General features: G+C 40.7%; 1 protein-coding gene across 1 annotated transcript in view; it reads left to right on the top strand.

The window, feature by feature from the left end:
- LOC117392573 (mitogen-activated protein kinase-binding protein 1-like) overlaps nt 1-27715 on the top strand; it is a 56727-nt gene that overhangs the window by 5756 nt on the left and 23256 nt on the right. The window contains exons 3-17 of the mRNA XM_055232189.1: nt 1736-1798; nt 3451-3508; nt 8597-8767; nt 9367-9504; nt 12458-12640; nt 13347-13477; nt 13636-13822; nt 15140-15268; nt 17054-17241; nt 18584-18675; nt 20290-20409; nt 22862-22932; nt 25516-25637; nt 26617-26692; nt 26771-26882. Of these exons, the coding sequence (XP_055088164.1) occupies nt 1736-1798; nt 3451-3508; nt 8597-8767; nt 9367-9504; nt 12458-12640; nt 13347-13477; nt 13636-13822; nt 15140-15268; nt 17054-17241; nt 18584-18675; nt 20290-20409; nt 22862-22932; nt 25516-25637; nt 26617-26692; nt 26771-26882 (1841 nt within the window). The remainder of the gene's footprint in view (nt 1-1735; nt 1799-3450; nt 3509-8596; nt 8768-9366; nt 9505-12457; nt 12641-13346; nt 13478-13635; nt 13823-15139; nt 15269-17053; nt 17242-18583; nt 18676-20289; nt 20410-22861; nt 22933-25515; nt 25638-26616; nt 26693-26770; nt 26883-27715) is intronic.

Here is a 27715-nt window from a genome sequence, read left to right as displayed (position 1 = left end):
TGACAACTCGATTTTTGTTTGCGTAATTGAGCAAAAATGAGTTTACCCCAGTACAGGACAGGATCAAAATGAGACCAGTGTCGACTGTTTGCATCTAATTCTGAAGCGTTTTATCGTCCGCGCTGTTAGCATGCTAGTTATTAGTCAGTGTTACCGTGACGACAAAACTCTGCTCGTGTATTTGAGCAAAATGAGTTTACCCCAGTACAAATATCCGGTAAAAGCAGCTCTTGGGATCAAAATGGGACCACTGTCGACTGTTTGCATCTAATTATACAGCATTTTATCGTTTATGCGCTATTAGCATGCTAGTTATCGTCAGTGTTACCGTGACGACAAAACTCTGCTCGTGTATTTGAGTAAAAATGAGTTTACCATAAAACAAATACACGGTAAAAGCAGCTCTTCTCACAAGGTGGAACATGAAGAGGATTTTAAAATAACGATATCGACATTTGCTATAAAAAAAACAAAAAAAAACCAAAAAAAACGTAAAGTACGAACAATTTTCTAGTTCAATTCTTTTTCATATCGAGTTGTACTGTTGTTGCGTCATTCGGCGACACTTTTTACCCCGGAAAAGTGCAACAAATATCAGCCAAATGCGTTATAATTTTGAAGTTTTCTGTTTTCTTTGTGCTCCGTGTCGTTTTAATCCTTCAGAAACACTCGAGCGGGTCACCGGACGTCGTTTAATCAGGAATCAATGGAGATTAGTTTAATTAAGCTCATGTCTTAACCTTTGCCGAGCGCCTCGTTTACAATCCTGTTACATCACCGCGTACGTTTTTAAGGCGACGGCGCGTTTGGGAATTACACGAGACACCAGATCAGATTTATCTAAACGATCAAACGTCTGTAAACTTATCAGCTCCTTATCGCAGCAGCTCTCGTCGTCCCAATTACTCACGGTGATGAGTTTATAAGCACGTTTTACAACTGTCAAGAGTTTTGTCGTCACGGTAACGCAGGGAATAACTAGCATGCTAACAGCGCGGACGATAAAACGCTTTGGAATTAGTTGCAAACGGTCGACGGTGGTCTCATTTTGGTCCTGTCCTGTCCTGGGGTAAACTCATTTTTTCTCAATTACGCAAACAAACATCGAGTTGTCAAAACGCAGAATTGAAAATGCTCGATTCCACCTTGTGATGTCATCAAGTGGCAATTCAGGAAGTGCCTATTTGCGTTTTTAAAATGCAAAAAACACTAGCAAGGTGTGTTAAATAAGCAGTACACAACGCAAACGGGCCGAGAGTTGAGTTTTGTTTCATTCACGCAAACCCTGAAAAACTGATGACTGAAAACGCTCTGTTCCACCTTGTGATGTCATCATGTGGTGATACAGGAAGTGCCTATTTGTGTTTTTAAAATAAATTAAAAAAAAACACTAGCGAGGTATATTAAATGAGATTTAATAATGAAGAATAAAACATATATAAGTCGCATTTTTTGGGGGAAATTAATTTATTTTATTATATATATTAATAATTTCACATATAAGTCGCACCCCCGGACAAACTATGAAAAAAGTGCGACTTATACTCTGGAAAATATGGTAATAAATATATGAGTTGGTCTGGGAATGCGCCTCCTCTTGGGGTCGCACAAGACGAGGAGCTGGAGGAAGTGTCTGGGGTGAGGGAAGTGGGAAGAGAAAGAAAATACAGTAGATGGATGGAATAGATGTGTAAGAGATAATGAGTAATATTATGTTTGTTTGATGTGTGTTCAGGTGTGTGGTCGTCCTGTTGGATCCTCAGAGCGGCCGACAGCAGCACATCATCAACACATCGAGGTGAGTCATGTCCGGACTGGAGCGGAGCAAAGCGAGGCAAAAAGGAGGCAAAAATGAGGCAAAAACGACACAAAAACGACACAAAAATGAGGCACAAACGACACGAAAATGAGGCAAAAACGACAAAAAAGACAAAAATGAGGCAAAAACGACACAAAAACGGCAAAAAAATGAGGCAAAAATGACAAAAACAAGGCAAAAGCGATCTATATCTGCGTGTGTATGTGTGTGTATCAGTGCAGGTGTGTATGAATGTATTTGTGTGTGTTTGTGTGTGTGTGCATATGTATCAGTGTGTATGTATTAGTGTCTGTATGTGTGTATCTTTGCAGGTGTGTGTGTATGTAGGGGTGTGTGTGTGGGTGTGTGTAGGGGTGGATGTGTGTGTGTATGTCTATATCTGTATGTGTATGTGCATGTGTGTGTTTCAGTGTATATATGGGTGTGTATGTGTGTATCAGTGCAGGTGTGTATGTATCTGTGTAGGGGTGTGTGTGGGTGTGGGGGTGTGTGTGTATGAGTGTATCAGTGCAGGTGTGTGTGTATCTGTGTGTGGGGGGGGGGGTGTGTGTGTGTGTTTCAATGTATATAGGGGTGTGTGTGTGTATGTGTGTGTGTATAGGTGCAGGTGTGTGTGCTTCAGTGTATATATGTGGGGGTGTGTGTGTGGCTGTGTGTGTGGGGGTGTGTGTGTATGTGTGTATCAGTGCAGGTGTGTGTTTCAGTGTAGGTGGGGGTGTGTGTGTGTGTGTGTTTCAGTGTATATATGTGGGTGGGTGTGTGTGTGTGTGTGTGTATCAGTGCAGGTGTGTTTGTGTATGTAGGGGTGTGTGTGTGGGTGTGTGTGTGTGTGTGTGTGTGGGGGTGTGTATCAGTGCAGGTGTGTGTAGGAGGATCCTCTGTAGAAGAGTTTTATCTTCAGGAGGAACAGGAGCCACAGTCGTGTCCTTGAGTCTCAACAGTTTTTCTTGTTGTGAAATTCACTTTCACACACATTAGCTTTAGCATTAGCATTAGCATTAGCATTAGCTTTAGCATTAGCATTAGCATTAGCACATCGAGACACAACTGTAATAGTAAATGTGGACACTTTACGACAAACCTGAACATCGCTGCAAAACAAATCTACAAATACAACTACAAACAGTCCTGAACACACCTGGAGTTGTGTTTCGCTCAGTCTGTTACATCTCCAAAGCTCAAAACGCCCTGTTCCACCTTGTGATGTCATCAAGTGGTAGTTTTCATGTCAACAGCTCCTTTTACCTTTAGTTCGGCAGAGATTTTAAATGATCCAGATGATTTTAGATTGTCAGAAGTATCAAAAATCAGATCCTAATCGATACTAAAACTAATATCAAAACTAGATACTCATTTTTCGCAGGTATCGATACTAAAAAGTCACATTCACGGCACAAAAACGCACCTTGAACCGGGTATTTTAGCATCAAGACAACACTTTTTTATGGACTGACGTTCTATAGTAATATGATCCATGGATTCATTGTGATGTAGATGTATTTCTATTATTTTATTCCAGGCGTAGATCAGCATATATATAGTTTTCTGGATATTTATGCAGTAGCAATAACTCGATACAGGCTTTACACACAGTACACAAAGTATTATTAAACCTTCATATCTCTCCACAGAAAGACCATCACAGCTCTGTCCTTCTCCCCGGATGGAAAACACCTCGTCACCGGAGAGGTACGTCCAGAAAACTGCGATTGTGACGCTTGTTTCCACGTGGTTCTCATCCACAGTTGCTTCTTTATGGTTCTCTCATCCAACAAAAATGGCGTCGTAAAAGTATAAAGTCTAAGTCAAGTTTGTTTCTTCACAAACGGACGATTTTACGAGGTTTTTTTCTTAAACTAAAAGCGATAAAAGTGAAGTACAGATTCATAAAGGTGCAGTGTGTAACTTTTCTAGTGTAAAGGCGTGGGCTAAGTGTGTGTGATGTCGCCCGTAGCGTTGGGTCAAGGTTAGCGGTTATCGCGGCGAATTTGGAGCCGAGTTGCATATTACGGATTTCGACCACAAGTATCATAGCAACTAAAGAGCCAATCAGGAGTGAGGAGGTTGAAGGAGCGGGCGCTTAGCAACACTGTCAATCAAACCTGTTGCTAACGCTAACGGGAGCGACCTCGGGGAAAGGAGGCTGCCATCTGCTTGTTGTCATGGAGATGTTATTGATTCACCTGGGATGTTTCACTGGATGGCAAAAAATAAATAAATAAATAAAAATAAAATACAAAAAAAAATCAAATTAAAAAAAGTTTAATTATATGGCAAAAAATAAATAAAATAATAATAATTAAATGAATAAAAATAAAATAATAAAAATAAAATACAAAAAAATTAAATAAAAAAGTTTCACTGTATGGCAAAATACATAAATAAATACATAAAAATAAAATACTAAATGAATTAAAAAAAATTCTGCATGGCAAAAAAATAAAATACAAAAAAAATCAGAATCAGAAGACTTTTATTGCCATCATTTTTGAACACAGTTCACAGGAATTTACTTTGGTGATAAAGTGCAACATAAAACACTGAATAAATACAAATACAAATAAGAGCATGCATGAAGAAGAAAAAAGATGTGCTTAAAAAAATAAGCGTTGAGCTCCAGGTTGTTGCTGCTGCACCAGGAGCAGCCGGTCCACCTCCCTCCTGCAGACTCATCCCCGTCTGAGATGAGTCCGATGAGGGTGGTGTCGTCCACAAACTTAACCAGTTTGGCGGAGTCGTGGCTGGAGGTGCAGCAGTTGGTGCACAGGGAGAAAAATAAAATAAGAAAGTTTCACTGTACGGCATTGAATTTATCTATCTCCATGGAGACGAGCAGCCAGTTCTGCTAAATTACAGAAATAGACACAAATACACAGGTTTAATTCTATACTGTGGAACATTTCAGACAAGGCAATAAATCTACACAGATAAGCAGAACTGAAGACCACTAGAAAAGTTACATAGTGCATCTTTAACACACGGCCCACAGTTTATCCTCCATCTCTGGATCTGTTTTCAGGATTACGTAAGATTAGCAGATTCAGAAACGACAGATGCACCAGGACAGAGAAAAATATTCAGAAATATTTATAAAATATGTTTTATTCTTTTTCTGTGGAACTGGGTAATACTTGATTTAAATGACAACATGTAATACTGTAGTTGTGTCCTTGGGCAAGACAAAAAATGAATAAAAAAATTTAAAAGAAATATAAAAGAAAATATATAAAAAAGAAAAATGCAATAAAAAATTACAATTAATAAATAAATACAAATAAAATACGAAAATAAAATAAATATAAAAGAAAAATATTATAAAAATAAATAAATAATAACAATTAATAAATAAATACAAATACAATACGATAATAAAATAAATATAAAAGAAAAATATGATAAAAATAAATACATAAATAATAACAATACATAAATACAAATAAAAATACAATAATAAAATAAAAAATTAAATAAAGCCACTGAATGGAACCATGTTACGTTTGCAAATGGTATCAACTAAATCAGCTCTGTTGTGCTTGTGTCTCTATGGTTCTCATCTCTGTTATAATTTACACATTTTAAATCACAATATTCATCTAAAACGACTTAATAAAACAAACAAATCCACTGAGTTCCGCATTAGAAAACCGCGGTGTCCAATGGAGCTGACGTCGCCGTAAACGTCATCACAACAAAGCGCCGTGTAGCTGTCGGCGCCCCCTGTGGACAGATGCACATCACACTAAAGCAGCACTTTTTTTTTTTCATTTGTACCAAAATGACGAAGCGACGCTGCAGAATCCTACGAGTATCAACGATCACGAAGTATCAGCTTTATTTTTTACATTATTCTCTCTGTTTTTGTCTGTCAAACCCCTCACCACACACTTTATACACTTTTCTCACACAGGCGTTAACATTTTCTCACATTTCTCTCTCGTTTAAACTCTCTCAAAGTTCAAACCTTCGTCTTTGTCGGTGCAGAACGTTTCATCGACATTGTGGGTTTTGTCATTCCTTCCTTAATATCACGCACAAATGTAACCACCGGCCCGTTATGTCATAAAACTTAAAGCCCGTATACGCTGTTGACCCTTGACCCTGAGCCGTGCCCCTCATGTTTGCCTCTGTCTGAATAGCACATTGTATTTTAATCCTCCGTGGCCAATCAGAGCCGATTAAAGCCGCCTCTGTGTAAGTGGATGAACGGTTTCCACGACGACGCAGAGCAAAGTTTGAAAGAGCAAAAATAATGTGACGATTGTGCGGCGTTTTGGGCTGAAAAGAGACTTGTGGCTACCCAGAATGCAACAGTTCCTTCTATTAAAAGTTATCTTAAGCTAAATACGAAAATAAACTACAAAACAGAAGCACAATATTCAAATTTGGACGATGTTTTGGTTGGGAATTTACAGATTTTAACATGAAACAGTCACACTTTGTCTCGTATAAATCTTTTAAAATTAATTCTTAAACGCGTCGCTTTTGTTGAAGGATCCAAATACGACACCTCCCCATTCCCCCCCCCCCCGCGCCGTAGTTTACCTCTCACCTTTTGCCTTTGACCCCTCGAGGTTCGCTCCCCGATTAAAAAAGCGTCAGGACTCAAATAGCGTCCGACCTCTTGATCCTCGCGACAAACGTACGGTGTGCAGATGTCAGAGGTCACGGGATAATCCTCAACACGGCGGGACAGGGTTTAAAGACTCAGTGTGGATAAACGTGACCGAGGTGTTTGTTTACTCTTTAAAAATTAATTTGAATTAACTGAAGTTACTGAAGTGAATGGACGGGAACTGATTTTTTTATTAATTTTTTTATTTTTTTGTCGTTTCCTCATCGCAAACAGACCTGGAGTTGTGTTTTGTTTCATTCGCACATGTTTTAACACACAAATCTGCACGTTTAAGGCAGAAAACACTCTGTTCCACCTTGTGATGTCATCATGTGGTGATACAGGAAGTGCTCCACTGTGTTTTTAAACTCCACACACCTTCATTTATAGAATCATTTGGATCATTTCAACCGTGGAATTATTGCCAATTTCTACTGAACTAAAGATAAAAGGAGCTGTTAACTTGAAAACTACCACTTGATGACATCACAAGGTGGAACAGAGCGTTTTGAGCTTTGGAGATGTTACAGACGAATAATAAAGTGCGACTCAAACATGTGTGAATGAAACAAAACACAACTCCAGGTCTGTTTTTGAGGAGGAAACAGAAGGAAAGAAGGAAGGAAGGAAAGAAGGAAGGAAGGAAGGAAGGGAGGAAGGAAGGAAAGGAGGAAAGAAAGAAGGAAGGAAGGAAAACACAACTCCAGGTCTGTTTTTGAGGAGGAAACAGGATTAGAACACGATTTAAAGCTACAAGAGTCAGTTTTGTGCCTTTAAAGTAAAACTGTCTGTGTCTAATTTTAAAGCCTTTTTATTGTCTGTAAATCAGGGAGAAATACTGGTGTGTTGTTAGCATACTAGTTGTTTTTAGCTGTTAACATGAAATGAGATTATAAACCACAGACTGTATAAAGACGTCTATGTCATAAACTCACTGTGGAAAATAAGTTTGGAGTTTAAATCAGTCTTGTTTTTGCTTTATAGGTTTAATCTCTGACACCCATGGATCATTAGGTTATAATTTACTATTGAAGATTTAAACGGGGCAGATCGGCAAAATGGCGTCTTGAAAATAGTCGATTAAAGATTAAACTCAAACATGAATCAGTCCAAATAAAACTTCAGAGGCTCAACGAGAAGAAACAACTAGAACATGGAGAAAAGATTTGGAAAGTCCAGTTTACAGAATTGGTTATGATTTAAAATATTTTCCAGGACTAAAATAAGTCGCTCTGGAGTATAAGTCACACCAGCAAAAAAACGCATAATAATGAAGAAAAAAAACATATAAGTCGGATTTTTGGGGCAAATTTATTTTACAAAGTCTGAGACCAAGAGACATTTTATCTTTAAAGTCAAGTTATAATAATAATAATAAAATGAACAACAGGCTGAATATCAGTACATCACGCTAACGTAACACATTGATTTTATTTTTCCCTGTCCCTCCTGTCCCTCTCTGTCCCTCCTGTCCCCCCCTGTCCCACCTTGTCCCTCCTGCCCCTCCTGTCCCCTCCTGTCCCCCCCTGTCCCACCTTGTCCCTCCTGCCCCTCCTGTCCCCTCCTGTCCCCCCCTGTCCCACCTTGTCCCACCTTGTCCCTCCTGTCCCTCCCTGTCCCTCACTGTCCCTCCTGTCCCTCCCTATCCCTCTTGTCCCTCTCTGTCCTCCTGTCCCTCTCTGTCCCTCTCTGTCCCTCTCTGTCCCTCTCTGTCCCTCCCTGTCCTTCTCTGTCCCTCCTGTCCCTTCTGTCTCTCTCTGTCCCTCCTGTCCCTTCTGTCTCTCTCTGTCCCTCCCTGTCCCTCCTGTCCCTCCCTGTCCCTTCTGTCTCTTTCTGTCCCTCCTGTCTCTCTCTGTCCCTCCTGTCCCTTCTGTCTCTCTCTGTCCCTCTCTGTCCTCCTGTCCCTCCCTGTCCCTCCTGTCCCTCTCTGTCCCTCCCTATCCCTCCCTGTCCCTCCTGTCCCTCCTCGTCCCTCCTGTCCCTCCTGTCCCTCCTGTCCCTCCCTGTCCCCCCTGTCCCTCCTGTCCCTCTCTGTCCCTCTCTGTCCCTCCCTGTCCCTCCTGTCCCTCTTTATCCCTCTCTGTCCTCCTGTCCCTCCTGTCCCTCCTGCCCCTTCTGTCCCTCCCTGCCCCTCCTGTCCCTCTCTGTCCCTCCTGTCCCTGCAGTCTGGACACTTACCTTCCGTGCGGCTGTGGGACGTGGCACGGCGCCATCAGGTGGCCGAGCTGCAGACGCACAAATATGGAGTTTCCTGCGTGGCCTTTTCACCGAACGGGAAACACGTCGTCAGTGTGGGGAACCAGCACGACATGATGGTGAACGTGTGGGCGTGGAAGGTCAGACTTTAAACACGGAGACGCAGATTCAAGTCTCCGCCTCCGAAAACACCAAAACCAAACACGACTACAGTTTTGATTTAATAGTTTTCTACTTTTTCAATTTTAAAAGGATCATATTACACTATTTTCTGATCTGTTCTAACGTCATTCACACGTTTAACGCACAAACAAACCTGCACATTTAGGCTTTTAGTTCTCCTCTCAAACTGAAAACACTCTGTTCCACCTTGTGATGTCATCGTGTGGCGATACAGGAAGTGCTCCGCTGTGTTTTTAAACTCCACACACCTTCATTTATAGAATCACTTGGATCATTTCAGCTTCTGGAATTGCAAATCTACAACTGAACTAAAGGTAAAAAATAACTTGAAAACTACCACTTGATGACATCACAAGGTGGAACAGAGCGTTTTGAGCGTTGGAGATGTTACAGACTGAAACAACGCAACTCCAGGTCTGTTTTTTGAGGATGTGACGGCGCCATAACGACGTTTAAATCTCATAAAAGTCCATTTTGTGTAATGTTTGTTTGTTTTTCTGCCTTTCACTCATTTCACTCGAGTTATAAATAAACACATTTTTCCGGCTTGTTACAGAAAAACGTCGTGCTGGCTGCAAACAAAGTGTCCAGCAAAGTGACCGGAGTGTCGTTCTCTGAGGACGGCTCGCACTTCGTCACCGTGGGCAACCGACATATTAAATTCTGGTATTTGGATCAGTGCAAAAGCAACAAGGTAAAAAAAAAAAAAAAAAAACTACGACTGTTTCAAATGGCGTCTTTGTTTGTTTCTGGGCGATTTGAGAAAAGTAAATATCTTAAATTAAAACCAAACTGTAAAATAAATGTAATTCCTCTTATTTACGGGAAGTTTAACAGTTTAAAATCTAAACTTTAAAGCCGCTGTACCGGATTTTTACGTCTTAAAAACATTTAAAAAAAAACAGAATTAGTTCATTTTAAACAGTTTACAGTCGTCCAAAGTCACTCCTCACTTATTTTATGCATTCAGACCACCTTAAGTATTCACCATGATGAGTTTATAAGCACTTTTCAGAACAGAGACCAGAGAACTAGCATGCTAACTGTGCACTTCTGATTACCGGGCAATAAAACGCTTGATAATTAGGTTCAGGACACATTTTGAGCTCAAGAGCGAGACACGTAACGGAGGAATTGGTGACAGGATCTTTAAATCATCCGCATTTTGAGCTTGTGTCTTTATGGTTCTCATCTCTGTGGATCGTTCTGTTATAATTTACACATTTTAAATCACAATATTCATCTAAAACGAGTAAAAGAAACAAATCCGTTGACGTCCGCGTTAGAAAACTGCGGTGTCCAATAGGAGCTGACGTTGCCGTAAACGTCATCGCAACAAAATGGCGCCCCCTGTGGACAGATGCACGTCGCACCAGAGCGGCGGATTTTTTTCAGCTAAATGACGACGCGACGCTGCCGAATCCTCAGAGTATCAGCGATTAAGAAGATAAAACGAGAGAAGGAAGCGCGGACGTAAAGAGGCGCAAAGATGCAGATTAACCGGGTTTATTGAAAAGAAAAATGTAAAAAAGGGGGAAGTTCGGAGCCGGAGGATGTGTCGAAAAACAGGAACACGGGAGGATGAACGGATGAACGGGAGGATGAACGGGAGGATGAACGGGAGGATGAACTGATAAACGGGAGGATGAACGGGAGGATGAACGGATGAACGGGAGGATGAACGGGAGGATGAACGGGAGGATGAACGGGAGGATGAACTGATAAACGGGAGGATGAACGGGAGGATGAACGGGAGGATGAACGGGAGGATGAACGGGAGGATGAACTGATGAACGGGAGGATGAACGGGAGGATGAACGGGAGGATGAACGGGAGGATGAACGGGAGGATGAACGGGAGGATGAACGGGAGGATGAACGGGAGGATGAACGGGAGGATGAACTGATGAACGGGAGGATAAACGGGAGGATAAACTGATAAACAGGAGGATAAACGGGAGGATAAACTGATAAACGGGAGGATAAACTGATAAACGGGAGGATAAACTGATAAACGGGAGGATAAACGGGAGGATAAACTGATGAACGGGAGGATAAACTGATAAACAGGAGGATAAACGGGAGGATAAACGGGAGGATAAACGGGAGGATAAACGGGAGGATGAACGGGAGGATAAACTGATAAACAGGAGGATGAACGGGAGGATAAACGGGAGGATAAACTGATGAACGGGAGGATAAACTGATAAACTGGAGGATAAATGATAAACTGCCAGTTTTTGTTTCATAAATCATAGTCTGTGTGTATAAATGGGCGTGGCTAACATGCTAGCAGCTAAGCACGTATCGTAAACGGCTCCGTACGTAAACACCGACTGATTCTCTTGGTTTCCGGACACTATTTTAAATTTGTAACACATTTTAAGTCTTTACAAATCCTTAAAATCACAGTCAGATGCTTCACTTTAGCTCATTTTTAATGCAAACGTAAATATTCCTGTTATTACTTTCTGTTTTTTTTTTCCAGAAACGATAATTACAGCACGTTAACTTCAACACAAACCTCCATTTTGTATTATGTCACTGTCTCATTATCTAAACACGACCTTCACAGAACCGCGCTCCCGTTTCCTGGCTCTTCGGCGGTTAATTGCGTCGTAGCTTTCAGCCCCGCAGGCGAAGTTGTGGACACTTGTTACCATGGAAACGTTTAGTTAAATTAACCAGTACCGCCGGCGGACAAAAGCCGTAAAAATGGGTCATTTTTTCCCTTATTGTTCTCGTAGAGTTGGTACATAATGTATGAGGCGTCGTTCCGAGGGGCTGCAGAGGAGCTGTGGGAAAACGCTCCGGTCTGTTTGAGTTTTAAATCGGTTTAAAATGTTCGTGTAGCGACGGGATAAAGTCAAAATAAACTCGAATGGATGGATTAGTTAAGAGTTATTGGAGGTTTAAGGTTCGAATCCCGCTCTCGAAACATGAACAGCGTCGGTTTTGTAGCTGCACAGTGAAAAAAATGGACTTGAATTTTGTTTCACTGATGTTTTTCCAATAAATAAATAATGAATGAATCGATGGCGGTGTTTGTTTCACAGCGAGAAGGTTCCAGGTTTGATTCCCACGTCGCTTGAGCCCGTCTGTGTGGAGTTTGCATGTTCTCCTTGTGTCTGTTCGGGTTTTCGATCCAAAACAATCACAAAACAATCAATCAAATCCTTCAGGTCTAAACCAGATCTAAACTATGTCTAAACCAGGACTAAATCAGGTCTGAACCAGGTCTAAACCAGGTCCAAACCAGGTCTAAACCAGGTCTAAATCAGGTCGGAACCAGGTCTAAACCAGGTCTAAACCAGGTCTAAACCAGGTCTAAACCAGGTCTAAACCAGGTCTAAACCAGGTCTAAATCAGGTCTGAACCAGGTCTAAACCAGGTCTAAACCAGGACTAAACCAGGACTAAACCAGGTCTAAACCAGGACTAAATCAGGTCTAAATCAGGTCTAAAACAGATCTAAACCAGGTCTAAACCAGGTCTAAACCAGGTCTAAACCAGGTCTAAACCAGGTCTAAACCAGGTCTAAACCAGGTCTAAACCAGGACTAAACCAGGACTAAATCAGGACTAAACCAGGACTAAACCCGGTCCAAACCCGGTCCAAACCCAGTCCAAACATTCGTATTTCTTCTCAGTCCAGTGCTCCGGTCCCTCTGCTCGGACGCTCGGGTTTACTGGGCGAGCTCAGGAATAACTTCTTCAGTGCGGTGGCGTGTGGGCGTGGCTTAAAGTCTGACTCCGCCTTCTGCATCACCTCGTCCGGCCTCCTCTGTGAGTTCAGCCACCACAGGACGCTGGACAGATGGGTCGACCTGAGGGTGAGTGAGAACGGGTCAAGTTAAAGTTTCACTGTGTAACTTTTCTGGTATCACACAGGATTAATCTGACACTTTTTGCGATTCTTCAGGCATTTTTCTTGCTCAAAAATACCTTGAAAAACTGCGTTCTACTGTCAGCGGGGTCTCCTCTCCACAGATCTGACCTGTAACTTCACCTGATGCTGTCACTTGCTTGTCTTTGTGTAATTAGACGGGTTTAATACTATACTGTGGAACATTCCAGGCAGATGTCAGACCCTCCCATAGAAAAGTCACATATTACACGAATTACAAGTGTCTTTGCTAAAAAATCAGACATAGACCACGATGTAATGCTCAGTTTCAATGCAGATTATGAAAAAATCACTGGTATTAAGCACTTGAAGCTTATTTTGGGGGATTTTGGGGGATTTCTAACAGTTTTGTCGAGGATTTTTTAAAGGAAAAAGCATCATTTTCATAATTTTGTTTTGTTGCTTCCACAAAATATCGAGAAAAAAAATCATCCTTAGAGATTTAGATATTGTTTAAATCTCTATTAACTAATGTAGATGCCTCAAGACGCTGAACTTCTGCCAGTTTTTGTTTCATAAATCATCGGCTGTGTGTATATAAATGGGCGTGGCTAACATGCTAGCAGCTAAGCACGTATCGTAAACGGCTCCGTACGTAAACACTGACTGATTCTCTTGGTGCTGACCCTCAGACAGGTGCTGCTCACTCCCTGTGCGTCTCGGAGGACCTCGTTTTCTGCGGTTGTTCCGACGGCACAGTCAGAGTCTTCAGCTCCGCAGACCTGAGCTTCGTCTGCACCTTGCCCCGCCCACAAACCCAAAGGTGAGTGACATACAATGAAGAATATTAACTTATTTCAGAGTAGGCTAAACGAATAAACCTAAAATACGCAAAGGTACTTCAGTCATTATGTATTTTTTTTACAGTAGTGTATGTTGTATATTATAAAACGTACGTGGTCTGACTGTGTCCCTGAACAGTCCTCACAGCTCCAGTACAGACGCCCGTTATCCTGATGCTGTGGCGGTGACCTTTGACCCTGTTAGCAGCTGGCTCAGTTGCGTGTACAGTGACCACAGTGTGTTTGTGTGGGACCTGAGGGACGTGAACAGAGTGGAGAGGGTTCACTGTGCCCTGTACCACAGCGCCTGCGTCTGGGACCTGCAGGTAACTACATCAGATCATACTACTGTGATAATGAATATGATTGTATACAAAATATCACCTAAGATACTGGGTCTAAACTGGGTCTAAACCGGGTCTACACCGGGTCTACACCGGGTCTAAACTGGGTCTACACCGGGTCTACACCGGGTCTACACTGGGTCTACACTGGGTCTACACCGGGTCTACACCGGGTCTACACCGGGTCTAAACCGGGTCTAAACCGGGTCTACACCGGGTCTACACCGGGTCTACACCGGGTCTACACCGGGTCTACACCGGGTCTAAACCGGGTCTAAACCGGGTCTAAACTAGGTCTAAACTGGGTCTAAACTGGGTCTAATCTGGGTCTAAACTGGGTCTAATCTGGGTCTAAACTGGGTCTAAACTGGGTCCAAACTGGGTCCAAACTGGGTCCAAACTGGGTCTAAACTGGGTCTAAACTGGGTCTAATCTGGGTCTAATCTGGGTCTAATCTGGGTCTAAACTGGGTCTAAACTGGGTCTAAACTGGGTCTAAACTGGGTCCAAACTGGGTCCAAACTGGGTCTAAACTGGGTCTAAACCAGGTATAAACCAGGTATAAACCAGGCCTAAATCAGGTCTAAACCAGGTCTAAACCAGGACTAAAGCAGGACTAAACGAGGTCTAAATGAGGTCTAAACGAGGCCCGAGCCAGGTCCGAGCCAAGTCTGAACCAGGTCCAAACCAGGTCCAAACCAGGTCCAAACCAAGTCCAAACCAAGTCCAAACCAAGTCCAAACCAAGTCCAACCAAGTCCAACCAGGTCCAAACCAGGTCCAAACTAGGTCCAAACCAGGCCCAAACCAGGTCCAAACCAGGTCCAAACCAGGTCCAAACCAGGTCCAAACCAGGTCCAAACCAAGTCCAAACCAGAAATAGTTGAGGTCTTGAAAAGTCTTATATAAATAAACTGTATTTTTATTATAAATATACATCAAAAATGCTAAGAATGCTGTTCTCCAGAGGCCCAGATCCTCACCCTGCCCCAGGCCCCAGACTTCACCAAAATATCCCACGTTAACCCTCGACCCGACTGAGAAATAAAACGCACAAACTGCAGCTCTAATGCACAGATGCTGATGTGTGGCATAAATGTGTCGGGGAAACTTTATTCTCCCTAAAACTGAAATTTACATAAACAGCCTTTGCTCCAGACACATGCGGCACGAAAATCCATCTCGACATCTCTACGCTGCTTTGTCGTCTCGGTAGATTAACTCAAACAGTTTAATACGTCGGTTTGCTCGTGCCGTGTTACTCACAGATACTTAATATTCCTCTTCCTGTTTGTTCCCAGATGTTCCCAGATGTTCCGTGTCAGCCCGGTTTGTCGTCAGGTTCCTTCTTCAGCTGCTCCGCCGACAACACGGTTCGAATGTGGCACATCGACGATTCAGTTCAAGCTCCTCTCAAGTCGAAAAACCTCGTCACTAATGTAAGTGTTTTACGGTTTTAAAGGAGCATTACGGAACTTCTCTAGTGGAGGATCGGCATGGAGATTTTATTGCTTTGCCAGGACAGTTCCGCTCGTGTTTTGTACGTGCTCCATTACAGTTTTTATTGCTTAAAATAGCGTGTAAAGCGTGCAAGCTTACCGCGGGCTCGCCTCTCCACAGATCTGACCTGTAACTTGGATTGTTGGGGTCTCATTGAGATTGATAAGTTAAATTTTTTACTCTAAAGACAAAAGCTACATCGTGCATCTTTGAAATGGGGGAGATTTGATGGATTTGTTTAGTAAATGATGGTGAAGGAGGAGGTGGAGAGGATGTGAAGGCTGATGGTTCTGCTGCTGCGGTGAAACCATAAACTGTGTAAAGAAGTGGGCTGAGTGAGTGTGACGTCACCCTTAACGTTCAGCTCCAGTCAAATGAAGCTCGTTGAGGCTGTTGAAGGTTCACGTCTCTTCTACGTCGCGCTTAGCAACGCTGTCAATCAAACCTGTTGCTAACGCTAACAAGAGCGACCTCAGGGGAAAGAAGGCGCCTGATTTGTCTGTTATTAATGTTCAGATCTTGATTTACAGACACAATAGTGAAATAAAAACTCCAGGATCATGTAGAGGGTTAATACGAACATTTAAGACCAAAATGACGAATCAGCAGCAGAGACAGAGAGAGGACACAGTTAAAAAAAAAAAGAAAGAAAAAAAACAAAACTCAAAATAACTTAAAAAATATAATAAAAATAAAAAACAAAAACCCCTCAAAATAAAAAAATAAAATAAAAACCTCAAAATAACAAAAAATAAAATAAAAAAATAAACTCAAAATACCTAAAAAAAAAAAAAATTGAACCCCAGGATCATGTAGAGGGTTAATACGAACATTTAAGACCAAAATGAGTCTGAAGCAGCAGAGACAGAGAGACGGGACAGTTTAAAAAAACAAAAAATACACTCAAAATAACAAAACCAAAAAAAAAAATCAAAATTTTTAAAAAACAAACAAAAAAAACTCAAAATAATAATAAAAAGAAAGAAAATTAAAAAAAACAACTCAAAATAACTTAAAAATTATAATAAAAATAACAAACAAAAAACCCTTAAAATAAAAAAATAAAATAAGAACCTCAAAATAACTAAAAATAAAATAAAAAAATAATAATAAACTCAAAATACCTAAAAAAAAAAAAAAAAATTAACCACGGGATCATGTAGAGGGTTAATACGAACATTTAAGACCAAAATGACGAGTCTGACAGCAGCAGAGACAGAGAGAGGACACAGTAAAAAAATATATATATACACTCAAAATAAAAAAAAATTACAAATCCAAATAATTAAAAAACAAACAAAAAAAAACTCAAAATAATAATAAAAATAAATAAATAAATAAATACTCAAAATAACTTAAAAAATATAATAAAAATAACAAATAAAAACCCTTAAAATAAAAAAAAAATCAAAACCTCAAAATAACTAAAAGTAAAATAAAAATAAAAAAATAAACTCAAAATACCTAAAAAAAAAAAAATTAACCCCAGGATCATGTAGAGCGAGTTAATACGAACATTTAAGACCAACATGACGAGTCTGACAGCAGCAGGTACAGAGAGAGGACACAGTTTTTCAATAGAAAGTGAATTGAAGCCAGAGTCGATGGAGCTGTAAGTGTAGACTGTAGCCGTCGTCGTGTTGTTGTTGTTGTTGTTGTGTCGTGATGTTTTGCTAATTGTCTGACAGTGACAAACGTTGATTTTTCTTTTACAGAACCTCCTGAACATACTGTATATTGATGAAAACACGGCTCCCCTGGTGGATTCAGAAAGTACTGCAACTGCTACTCCAGATAAAACCGGAGAAGGGCCGAGCGCAGAGAACAGAACGGGCATCCGGGTTATCTCTGTCCGTCCGGATGGAAAGCACCTCGCGTCTGGAGACCGCAACGGCGTTCTGAGGTAATACGCTCTTTACAAACACGTACCGATAAGTGGTTAGCATTAGCAGTTAGCGTTGTAATTAAGTAGTTACTAAGCCTTAATCCTGCTTAATATCGCGATTGGAGATGTTATTCCCTTGCCTGGAATGTTCCTCCATATGGCATTAAAGTTATCTATCACAATGGAGACACTAGACCAAGTTACAGGCCAGATATATGGAGAGGCAAGCCCGCTAACAGTAAGAATGCATGTTATTTTTTTTTAAATAAATGCATTTATCGGCACAATGTGAAAAAGATCATCAGAAAAGTTACGTAAATTGTAAACGGACACATTTTTCTATCGAGCTTTTCCATCTTCAAGGCTCCAACTCACTACCAACTGAGCTGCCGTCGCCCATAATGCACCTCTCTCAGCTTTAACGCAGTTTAAGACCAGACTGAAAACCCGCCTCTTCTCCCTGGCATTTAACACAAGCTGGACAGGGCATCTGGGTGTTTTGTTGGTCTTTTCCTGTGCGTCGTGTTATCTGCGTAGTGTATTTTCCGTAGTATAAGTCGCACGAGCCAAAAAATGCATCATAATGAAGAAAAAAACACATATAAGTCGCATTTTTGTGGGAAATTTATTTTACAAAATCCGAGACCAAGAACAGACATTTTATCTTTAAAGTCAAGTTATAATAATAATAATAAAATGTGGAACAACAGGCTGAATATCAGTACATCACGCTAACGCTAACGTAACACATTTATATTTATTCAGCTACAATCAGACAATCATCAAACATATAAAAAATATGTCTGTGTAACTGCGTAACTCCTGATAAACTGACATTTTTAACATGACATACATTTAAATTCACCTTATTGCGGGCCACATAAAATGACATGGCGGGCCGCATTTGGTCCCCGGGCCTTGAGTTTGAAACATGTGAGCTGAAGCACAGACAGAACTGAACACGTGTCTGGTTTGTTAACGTAAGATATTAACAGTTAATCAGATAAATAATGCAGAAAAAACAACGAGTTTACTCTGGATCTCACAAAAATCAATAAATCCACTGAATTCTTCATCGTCGGAATCATAATTTCACATATAAGTCACACCCTCAGCTATGAAACTATTAAAAAAAACGTGCGTCTTATAGTCCAGAAAATACGGTATTTGTTTCTCGTTGCCTTTTTGTGGAGGACTTTGATCAGCTGACGTTGTTTTAAATGTGCTGTAGAAATAAACTTGGATTGAATTGAATTATATCCATGTGTTTATACGTTTGATCGATAACAGACGCGTTTATCTCCACCGTATAAGTAAAGACGTTAGTGATTTAATGTTGTCTGTGTCTTATTTTCCGCAGAGTTCATGACCTGAGCAGGATGGAGCAGATTCTTAAAGTGGAGGCCCATGAAGCTGAGATCCTGTGTCTGGAGTTCGGCCAAACAGACACAGGTCACAGTCTGAAACGGAGAAAGGACAAAATGAGACAGAAAAACAACAACAGGCAATTTGTACAGAACAAACAGTCCACAGAGTCATTCAAAAGTGTTTTACAGAAGAAGAAAGACGTTAAAATCACAATACAACAAATCAACACATAAATAATCAGCATAAAGTGAAGATGAAAAGAGAAAAGTGCAGAATAAAAACATTTCAGTCACATTCAGATAAACAGAGTCTGGATTTAAACACGGTCAAAGTCGAGGTCTGTCTCATCTTTAGGAAGAAGTCCTGGTTTAGTCCTGGTTTAGTCCTGGTTTTAGTCCTGGTTCAGTCCTGGTTTAGTCCTGGTTCAGTCCTGGTTCAGTCTTTGTTTAGTCCTGGTTTTAGTCCTGGTTTAGTCCTGGTTTAGTCCTGGTTTTAGTCCTGGTTTAGTCCTGCTTTAGTCCTGGTTTAGTCCTGGTTTAGTCCTGGTTTAGTCCTGCTTTAGTCCTGGTTTAGTCCTGCTTTAGTCCTGCTTTAGTCCTGGTTTGGTCCTGGTTTAGTCCTGCTTTAGTCCTGGTTTAGTCCTGGTTTAGTCCTGGTTCAGTCCTGGTTTAGTCCTGGTTCAGTCCTGCTTTAGTCCTGGTGCTTTGTTTCTCTTTTAATATTAATTTGATGCTGATTCTTTGTTTTCTTTGTTGTATTGTGTTTTTTGTCTTTGAATCACTTTATGGAGCGTTTGTTCATAAAGTTTGTTCATAAAGTTTGTTCTGCACAAATAAACTCGTCTTGTTATAATAAAAACACAACACACTGGAGAAAAGACAAACTCAAACTCATTCCCCAGTTTTTCTTAAATGTTCAGGCTTTAATTGTTTGATGATGATTTTAAATGATTTCCAGATTTTTTTTCTTTTGTCAAAACATGAAGAATGATGTTTACCTAATAAATGTGTAATACTCTAATTTCTGATACTACAATAATAATAAAAACACTTTTTCTTTAGACAATAGAATGATATTTTCAGCATTAAATGGTCAAACTTTCTTTTCTTTTCCCCCTTGTTTTCTGTCTGTGAATGTGACTTTTCTTATCTGATTTTCAATACTTTTGACAACCTTGTTTCTTTCTCTCTTCTCCCCTCTCTCCCAGCCTCCCTCTCTTAACCCTCTCTCTCTGCCCTCTCTCACTCCTCTCTCTCTCTCCTCTTCCTCTCTCTCTTCTCTCTCTTGCTCTTTACTCTGTCTCTCTTTTCCTTCCTTTCTCTCCCCTTTCTGTCTCTCTCTCCCCCCCTCTCTCCTCTCTCCTCTCTCTCTCCCCCCTCTCTCCTCTCTCTCTCCCCCCTCTCTCCTCTCTCTCTCTCTCTCTCTCTGTCTCCCTTCCTCTCTCTCCCTCCACTTCTCTCTTTCCCCTCTTTCTCTTTTTCTCACTCCTCTCCATCTCCCCCTCTCTCCCTCCCTCTGCTGTTCCTCCTCTCTCCCTCCTCCTCCTCCTCCTCCCCCTCTCATAATAAATGTCTTTTAGGTTCTGTACATATTTTCTTCACTGTTTTCACATTTTCCACCACATTTTGTTGAACTTTTCTTTTCCCTCTTTCTCCTGAACCTTCTGGACTGAACCCTGTTGTTTGTTTTTATTTTCAGGTGTGACTTTTCTGGGCTCCGGGAGCAGAGATCGTCTGATCCACGTCCTGGACTCAGACTACAGCCTCGTACAGACTCTGGACGACCACTCGTCCTCCATCACCGCGCTCAAGTTCACCGGTGAGAAACGCCACAAACTGTTTAAATATGTCCCTGAGGATTTATGACTTTAAACCAGCTCCATTGAGTCTCTATGGTTCTCATCTCTGTGGATCATTCTGTTATAATTTACACATTTTAAATCACAATATTCATCTAAAAACGACTGAATAAAAGAAACAAATCCGCTGACTTCCGCGTTACAAAACTGTGGTGTCCAGTGGAGCTGACGGCGCCCCCTGTGGACAGATGCACATCACACTAGAGCAGCACTTTTTATTCATTTGTACCAAAATGACGACACGACGCTGCCGAATCCTACGAGTATCAACGATTAAGAAAATAAAACTGGAGAAGGAAGAGCGGACGACACAGTGGGCGTGTCACAGTGGGCGTGTCACAGTGGGCGTGTCACAGTGGGCGTGTCACAGTGGGCGTGTCACAGTGGGCGTGTCACAGTGGGCGTGGCACAGTGGGCGTGGCACAGTGGGCGTGGCACAGTGGGCGTGGCACAGTGGGCGTGGCACAGTGGGCGTGGCACAGTGGGCGTGGCACAGTGGGCGTGGCACAGTGGGCGTGTACAGGTGTTGGTGATTCACATTTGACACATTCTGACTCTCGTCACTTTGTCCAGTTGTTTTTGTGTTTATCTGAACAACATCAGACTGAAAACATCCAGAACGACACAACTACAACAACACAAACACGTAAGAACAACACACAAACACATAAGAATGACACAAACACGTAAGAACGACACAAACATATAAGGGGGGGTCAAGAGTTTTAAAATTCTAGACATTTTTTCTTAGTTTCTGGTGGATTTTTGTGTGTTCAGTTGTGCGTCCAGTTGTGCGTTCAGTTGTGTGTTCAGTTGTGTGTCCAGTTGTGCATCCAGTTGTGTGTCCAGTTGTGTGTTCAGTTGTGTGTTCAGTTGTGTGTCCAGTTGTGCATCCAGTTGTGTGTCCAGTTGTGTGTTCAGTTGTGTGTCCAGTTGTGTGTCCAGTTGTGTGTCCAGTTGTGTGTTCAGTTGTGTGTTCAGTTGTGTGTCCAGTTGTGCATCCAGTTGTGTGTTCAGTTGTGTGTTCAGTTGTGTGTCCAGTTGTGCATCCAGTTGTGTGTTCAGTTGTGTGTTCAGTTGTGTGTCCAGTTGTGTGTTCAGTTGTGTGTCCAGTTGTGTGTCCAGTTGTGTGTTCAGTTGTGTGTCCAGTTGTGTGTCCAGTTGTGTGTCCAGTTGTGTGTTTCTTACATTTCCATTCTGTCGGGTCCTTGCTCCGGTGTAAACACAGAGCTGTCCTCACCTCTGCCCGACTCAAAATCAAACACAGCAGCAGATAATTTACTACTATAAATATTTTTTTAAATGTAATTATTTTCGAGGGATATTTACTCTGCTGTAAACAAACAAACCCTGTGTTGAATAAAACTTGATATTATGTTATTTTCAATATAAATGTATGAGCTCTTGGGGGCCCCCTGGTGGCCTCGGGGCCCTGCGTGTACGTCACAGTGGCGGTTAAACGTGAGTAGATCAACAAAATGGCGTCTTGAAAATAAGCGATTAAAAATGACGCAAACATGAATCACTCCAAATACGAATGAGAAGAAACGACTAAAACAAAGCTCTGAAAAGTCCGTTTTACAGAATACGTCGGATTTAAGAGGAAACCACAGCCATAGTTCACACTGAATCCACCTCCATTTCGAACAGCGGGTGGAAAAAGTCCCGTAGTGTTTGACTTTAGTGATGTTTTAAATAATATTGTAAAAATGTCAATATGGTAAATGACATTTGGTATTTGTTGACTTGTCTAGTCTCTTAATTCATTCCTTACTTTTTAACCTCCTGAGACCCGAGCTCTTGCAGGACTTTATTTGCAAAAACTGTTAAGAGCTTGAACACAGACATTGTAAAAAACAAAATGAGAAACAATTGTGCCTCTAGGATCAATGTGTCTCATTTGTGCTGCTGACAGGTCCAGGAAGATATATGCCTTTAAATAAAAAAAAAAAAAATAAATAAATAAATCAATCAATAAAAATTAAAATACAATCAAAAATTATAAAACAAATAAAAATACAAAAATATAAAATCAAATAAAACATAAATACAAAAATAAAATAAAATTAAATTAAAATAAAAAATACAATAAAAATACAATAAAAAAATCAAATCAAATAAAAAAAATAATTTAAAAAACATAAAAAAAATCAAATCAAATAAAGATAGATAAAAATAAATGAATAAATAAATAAATATTCTAAACTCCTAGAAATATTCAAAATTGAACATGTTCTTGTTGCTGTTCTTCTAAAAATTTGCACTGTGGCCTAAACAATCCAAAAGGTGTTGTCCACAGATGAGGACACCAGGTCTCAGGAGGTTAATTCATTCCTTAGTTTTTAATCTGGCCCTTAGCCGTTACAGAAAAGTTTCCACAAAATAATGACCTTTTTTTTTTTACTTTTTCAGCCAATGACGACAAAGTTGGGATGATCAGTTGCGGGGCAGATAAGAGCATCTACTTCCGCACGGCTCACGAGGTAAAACCAACTGCACGACTGATTTAAAGAGCGAGTTTTCTGCGTACGGGGGTTTTATAAAGTTCATAAATGCGCTTGGTTTCATAACTAATCTCCGTGAATCACAAAGGCTCTGGTTGCTGCGTGTTCTGGGTCACTGGGGCAGGTTTCCTTTGTCTGAAGTTGTGTAACGTTCTGAAAATAAGATCCGGGTCAGATTGAATTTAGGACGCGAGGTTTTGGCGAAGGCTCAAAAACATCGACGTCTTGATTTATGAACCTGTGACTTTAGGGATCGTTAAGATACTGTTGGGTTTTCATGATCACAGGCGTTTTTCCCACTTGCCTTTTTGTAATTTTTACCAGGATAAAAGCGACATCCTGAAATTTACACGAAGGTATTAATATATTTTAACCACAGAGTGAGAGCGACGTCACCCACAGCGTTCAGCTCCAGTCGAATGAAGCTAATCGAGGCTAGCAGTTATAGCGGCTAATTTAGAGCCGAGTTCCACATTTGCAATTCCGACCACGAGTATCATAGCAACCAAAGAGCCAATCCAATCCAGAGTGAGGCTGTTGAAGGTAACGCCCATTCGCCGCCCGCACCACTGGTTCAGCAGGGAGCGGGCGCTTAGCAACGCTGTCAATCAAACCTGTTGCTAGCGCTAGTTACTTTCTGTTGTACTTACTGCTGTTTGTACCTGTAAATACTGAAGTAGTTATCAGTGAGGCTGGACTGTATTTTAAAGCGAGACATTATGGTAGTTGCACTAGTAATTACTGGTACTTTCTGTAGTAGTTACTGCTGTTTGTACTGGTAATTACTGGTACTTTCTGTAGTACTTACTGCTGTTTGTACTAGTAATTACTGGTACTTTCTGTGGTACTTACTGCTGTGTGTACTGGTAATTACTGGTACTTTCTGTAGTACTTACTGCTGTTTGTACTAGTAATTACTGGTACTTTCTGTGGTACTTACTGCTGTGTGTACTGGTAATTACTGGTACTTTCTGTGGTACTTACTGCTGTATGTACTGGTAATTACTGGTACTTTCCGTGGTACTTACTGCTGTTTGTACTAGTAATTACTGGTACTTTCTGTGGTACTTACTGCTGTGTGTACTGGTAATTACTGGTACTTTCTGTGGTACTTACTGCTGTATGTACTGGTAATTACTGGTACTTTCTGTAGTACTTACTGATGTTTGTACTAGTAATTATTGATACTTTCTGTGGTACTTTCTGCTGTTTGTACTGGTAATTACTGATACTTTCTGTGGTACTTTCTGCTGTGTGTACTAGTAATTACTGATACTTTCTGTGGTACTTTCTGCTGTGTGTACTAGTAATTACTGATACTTTCTGTGGTACTTTCTGCTGTTTGTACTAGTAATTACTGATACTTTCTGTGGTACTTTCTGCTGTGTGTACTGGTAATTACTGGTACTTTCTGTGGTACTTTCTGCTGTTTGTACTAGTAATTACTGATACTTTCTGTGGTACTTTCTGCTGTGTGTACTAGTAATTACTGATACTTTCTGTGGTACTTTCTGCTGTGTGTACTAGTAATTACTGGTACTTTCTGTGGTACTTTCTGCTGTGTGTACTGGTAATTACTGGTACTTTCTGTAGTAGTTACTGCTGTGTGTATTAGTAATTACTGATACTTTCTGTGGTACTTTCTGCTGTTTGTACTAGTAATTACTGATACTTTCTGTGGTACTTTCTGCTGTGTGTACTAGTAATTACTGATACTTTCTGTGGTACTTTCTGCTGTGTGTACTAGTAATTACTGACCAAAATGATGAGTCAGACAGCAGCAGGGACAGAGAGAGGACACGGTTTTTCAATAGAAAGTGAATTGGAGCCAGAGTCGATGGCACACATGATCACTTCCTGTTTGTAACGCGGCGGCTAGCAGGTTAGCTATGTCCATTTATATAAACTAGTCTACAGCTTCAACTTCCTGTTTATATGCACCATTTTGAGGACATGGTGACATTCAAAAGTTATGATATTTAAAAATTAAACAAAGATGGAACTAGAGGCAGTTTGACGTGACGCACGAGCGAGTTTATTTTATTTACAGCACAAGTCACACACAGAGTAACTCAAAGTGCTTTACAGAATAAGAAAGACACGAAAATCACAATACAACAAATGAAAACATAAATAATCATCATAAAACATTAAAAGAGAAGAGTACAGAATAATTTAATTCCATTTAGTTTGTTAATTTCTATGACAACGGTGCATTTTGGGGGTTTTTATATTAATTGGCCACAAAATCACATGCAGTTCAGATGTAATTTTATCTCTGTACTATATTCCAAATTTTAGATTGTCTTTAAAAATGAATAAATACCATTAGCAATTTCATAAAAAGTAGTAAGACGAGGCTGGGTGAAGTGTCTTGCTCAAGGACACAACGACCTTATAAACTAGCTAAAACTGGAATTGAACTTCCAACTTTCCAGTTTTAAGACGATCACTCTCCCGTCTGACCACTTTAACCATCTACGTACAGATTTTTATGTTCCAGTCGTTGAAGGGCGGGTGAAATACGGACGACTCAACTCTGTGTTTTGTGTCTCCTCCCAGACTGAAGGGGGCGCTGTGTTTCGTCGTTCCCATCACTCGGTGAGGAAGAGCACTCTGCACGACATGAGCGTAGACCCGACCTGTCGATACGCCGCGGTGGGCTGTCAGGACCGCTGCATCAGGTCTGTGTCTGTGGAGATGATTTTCCACAGTGGGTCATTTTAAAAGTGCCGCATGTTTCTGTTTGTGGAGGCTCCGGATAAAAATACTGTGTTTGTAGTTTCCCCCCAAGAAATAAACCTGTCACAACTTTGAGGTGTGATGTAATTCTGCATAAAATTATCACCATCCATCCATTTATTTTCTTATCCGGAGTAGTCCTGGTTTAGTTCTGGTTTAGTTCTGGTTTAGTCTTGGTTTAGTCTTGGTTTAGTCCTGGTTTAGTCCTGGTTTAGTCCCGGTTTAGTCTCTCTTTAATCCCAGTTTAGTCTCGGTTTAGTCTCGGTTTAGTCCCGGTTTAGTCTCTCTTTAGTCCCACTTTAATCCCGGTTTAGTCTCTCTTTAATCCCAGTTTAGTCTCGGTTTAGTCTCTCTTTAGTCCCACTTTAATCCCGGTTTAGTCTCTCTTTAATCCCAGTTTAGTCTCGGTTTAGTCTCGGTTTAGTCCCGGTTTACTCTCTCTTTAGTCCCACTTTAATCCCGGTTTAGTCTCTTTAATCCCAGTTTAGTCTCGGTTTAGTCTCGGTTTAGTCCCGGTTTACTCTCTTTAGTCCCTCTTTAATCCCGGTTTAGTCTCTTTAATCCCAGTTTAGTCTCGGTTTAGTCTCGGTTTAGTCCCGGTTTACTCTCTTTAGTCCCACTTTAATCCCGGTTTAGTCTCTTTAATCCCAGTTTAGTCTCGGTTTAGTCTCGCTTTAGTCCCGCTTTAGTCCTGGTTTAGTCCCACTTTAGTCCTGCTTTAGTCCCGGTTTAGTCCACATTTAGTCCACATTTAGTCCACATTTAGTCCACATTTAGTCCCGCTTTAGTCCCCCTTTAGTCCCGGTTTAGTCCCGCTTTAGTCCTGGTCTAGTCCTTGAAACTGTTCGCTCATCATTAGTGTTTCTCTCATATCGTGTGTCGTTTGTCGTTTGTTGTTTGTCGTTTGTCGTTTGTGGTCAGACTTTTTGACATCAGCTCGGGGAAACAGAGGAAGTCGTACAAAGGCTCTGTGAGTGAAGACGGGAGTCTGCTGAAGGTGACGTCATTTATTTCAAACGTTCACTGTTCATTTTCTCTAAGACCCGTATTAACTCGGCGTTTCATTTGGTCACAGGTTCAGATCGATCCCTCTGGTCTGTACATCGCCACCAGCTGCTCTGACAAAAACATCAGCATCTTTGACTTCTACAGCGGAGAGTGCGTCGCCTCCATGTTCGGACACTCGGGTAAGAACAAACACTTATGTACGGGTCACTTTTGTTCAAACTGAGGTACCACTTAACTCATAATGAACAAATATCTTACTGAAAATGATTAATAACTTACTTAACGGGTTGGGATTAAGAGGTCGGGTTAAAGGTGTTGATTAGCGTAGCAGTTATAGCGGCTAATTTGGAGACGAGTTCTATATTCTGAATTCCGACCACGAGTATCATAGCAACCAAAGAGCCAATCCAGAGCGAGGCTGTTGAAGGTAACGCCCCCTCCAGTCTGCACCGCCGGTTTAGCCCGGAGCAGGCGCTTAGCAACGCTGTCAATCAAACCTGTTGCTAACGCTAACGGGAGCGACCTCAGCGAAAGAAGGCGCCTGATTTGTCTGTTTTTAATGTTCATATCTTGATTTACAGACACAATAGTGAAATAAAAACCCCAGGATCATGTAGAGGGTTAATACGAACATTTAAGACCAAAATGAGTCTGAAGCAGCAGTTAGAAAGAGAGGACACAGTAAAAACAAAAACAAAAAATAACTCAAAATAACAAAAAAAAATTAAGAAAAAAAAATAAAAATGTCATTACTCAAAACAACTAAAAGAAATTATAATAAAAATAACAAAAAAAACTCAAAATAACAAAAAACACAACTCAAAATGACAAAAAAACAAGAAAATCAAAATAACAAAAAAAAACTAAGAAAAAAACCCCAAAACCCCCTAAAAAAAAAAAACAACTCTCAAAATAACTAAAAAAAAGAAAATAAACCAAAAAAAACCCTCAAAATAACAAAAAAAGATTTTATTGACAAAAATAACAAACAAAAACAAAAAAATAAATAAAA

This window comes from Periophthalmus magnuspinnatus, chromosome 24 (assembly GCF_009829125.3).
Source record: "Periophthalmus magnuspinnatus isolate fPerMag1 chromosome 24, fPerMag1.2.pri, whole genome shotgun sequence".
Taxonomy (NCBI): domain Eukaryota; kingdom Metazoa; phylum Chordata; class Actinopteri; order Gobiiformes; family Gobiidae; genus Periophthalmus; species Periophthalmus magnuspinnatus.
Note: the sequence above shows the minus strand (reverse complement) of the source record. Positions and strands in the feature narration are given on the sequence as shown.